General features: G+C 62.2%; 1 protein-coding gene across 2 annotated transcripts in view; it reads left to right on the top strand.

The window, feature by feature from the left end:
- Positions 1–96: 96 nt before the first annotated feature.
- RXRB (retinoid X receptor, beta) overlaps positions 97–603 on the top strand; it is a 6079-nt gene continuing 5572 nt past the window's right edge. The window contains exons 1-2 of one of the 2 annotated variants that reach the window (XM_014541026.1): positions 97–340; positions 468–603. In XM_014541026.1, coding sequence (XP_014396512.1) covers positions 601–603 — 3 coding nt within the window. In that variant the 5' untranslated portion in view covers positions 97–340; positions 468–600. The remainder of the gene's footprint in view (positions 341–467) is intronic. The other variant, XM_014541027.1, reaches the window with a different exon arrangement.

Below are 603 nucleotides of genomic sequence, written 5' to 3'. Positions count from 1 at the left end.
GGCCCCTGCGGTCCGAGGCCCTGCACACCGCCCTCCCCGGCAGGGGCCCCGGAGTCCTAGTTTGAGGATCCTGACTTTGGAGGGCGGGTCCCGCGTCCCGGGAGGGGTCTCTCCCGCTCAGGCCACGCTCAGGCCACGAGCTGGGAGTGGAGGGCTTAGCCCACGTGTTGCCCCACCCACCGGAGACCGGCTGGGGCGTCTGGCCTTGGGTGACCGAATACATTGCTTGGAGTTTTCCTCGCCTGAATCACCCTTCTCTCCTTTGTGAATCCCCTCCTGTCGCCACAATTAGGAGTTGAGCTGTTGTGTGATAACCGGTGTCTCTGGGCTTGGGAACGGGGTAGGTGTGTGGGGGGCAGGGAGCAGTGGAGGATTTGCAAGTCTTCAGTTGAATGATCGAAGACTCATTTTCTCTTTTTGTCTCTCCTGTCTGTGTGTCTTTGTGCCTCTGTGTACCCCTCCCTCAGACTCCCGAAGCCCAGACAGTTCCTCCCCAAATCCTCTTTCCCAGGGGGCCCCTCCCCATTCTCCTCCTGGGCCACCTCTACCCCCTTCAGCAGCCCCTTCCCTTGGAGGCTCTGGGGCCCCACCCCACCCCCGATG

Source organism: Myotis brandtii, unplaced genomic scaffold, assembly GCF_000412655.1.
Source record: "Myotis brandtii unplaced genomic scaffold, ASM41265v1 scaffold2561, whole genome shotgun sequence".
Taxonomy (NCBI): Eukaryota; Metazoa; Chordata; class Mammalia; order Chiroptera; family Vespertilionidae; genus Myotis; species Myotis brandtii.
Note: the sequence above shows the minus strand (reverse complement) of the source record. Positions and strands in the feature narration are given on the sequence as shown.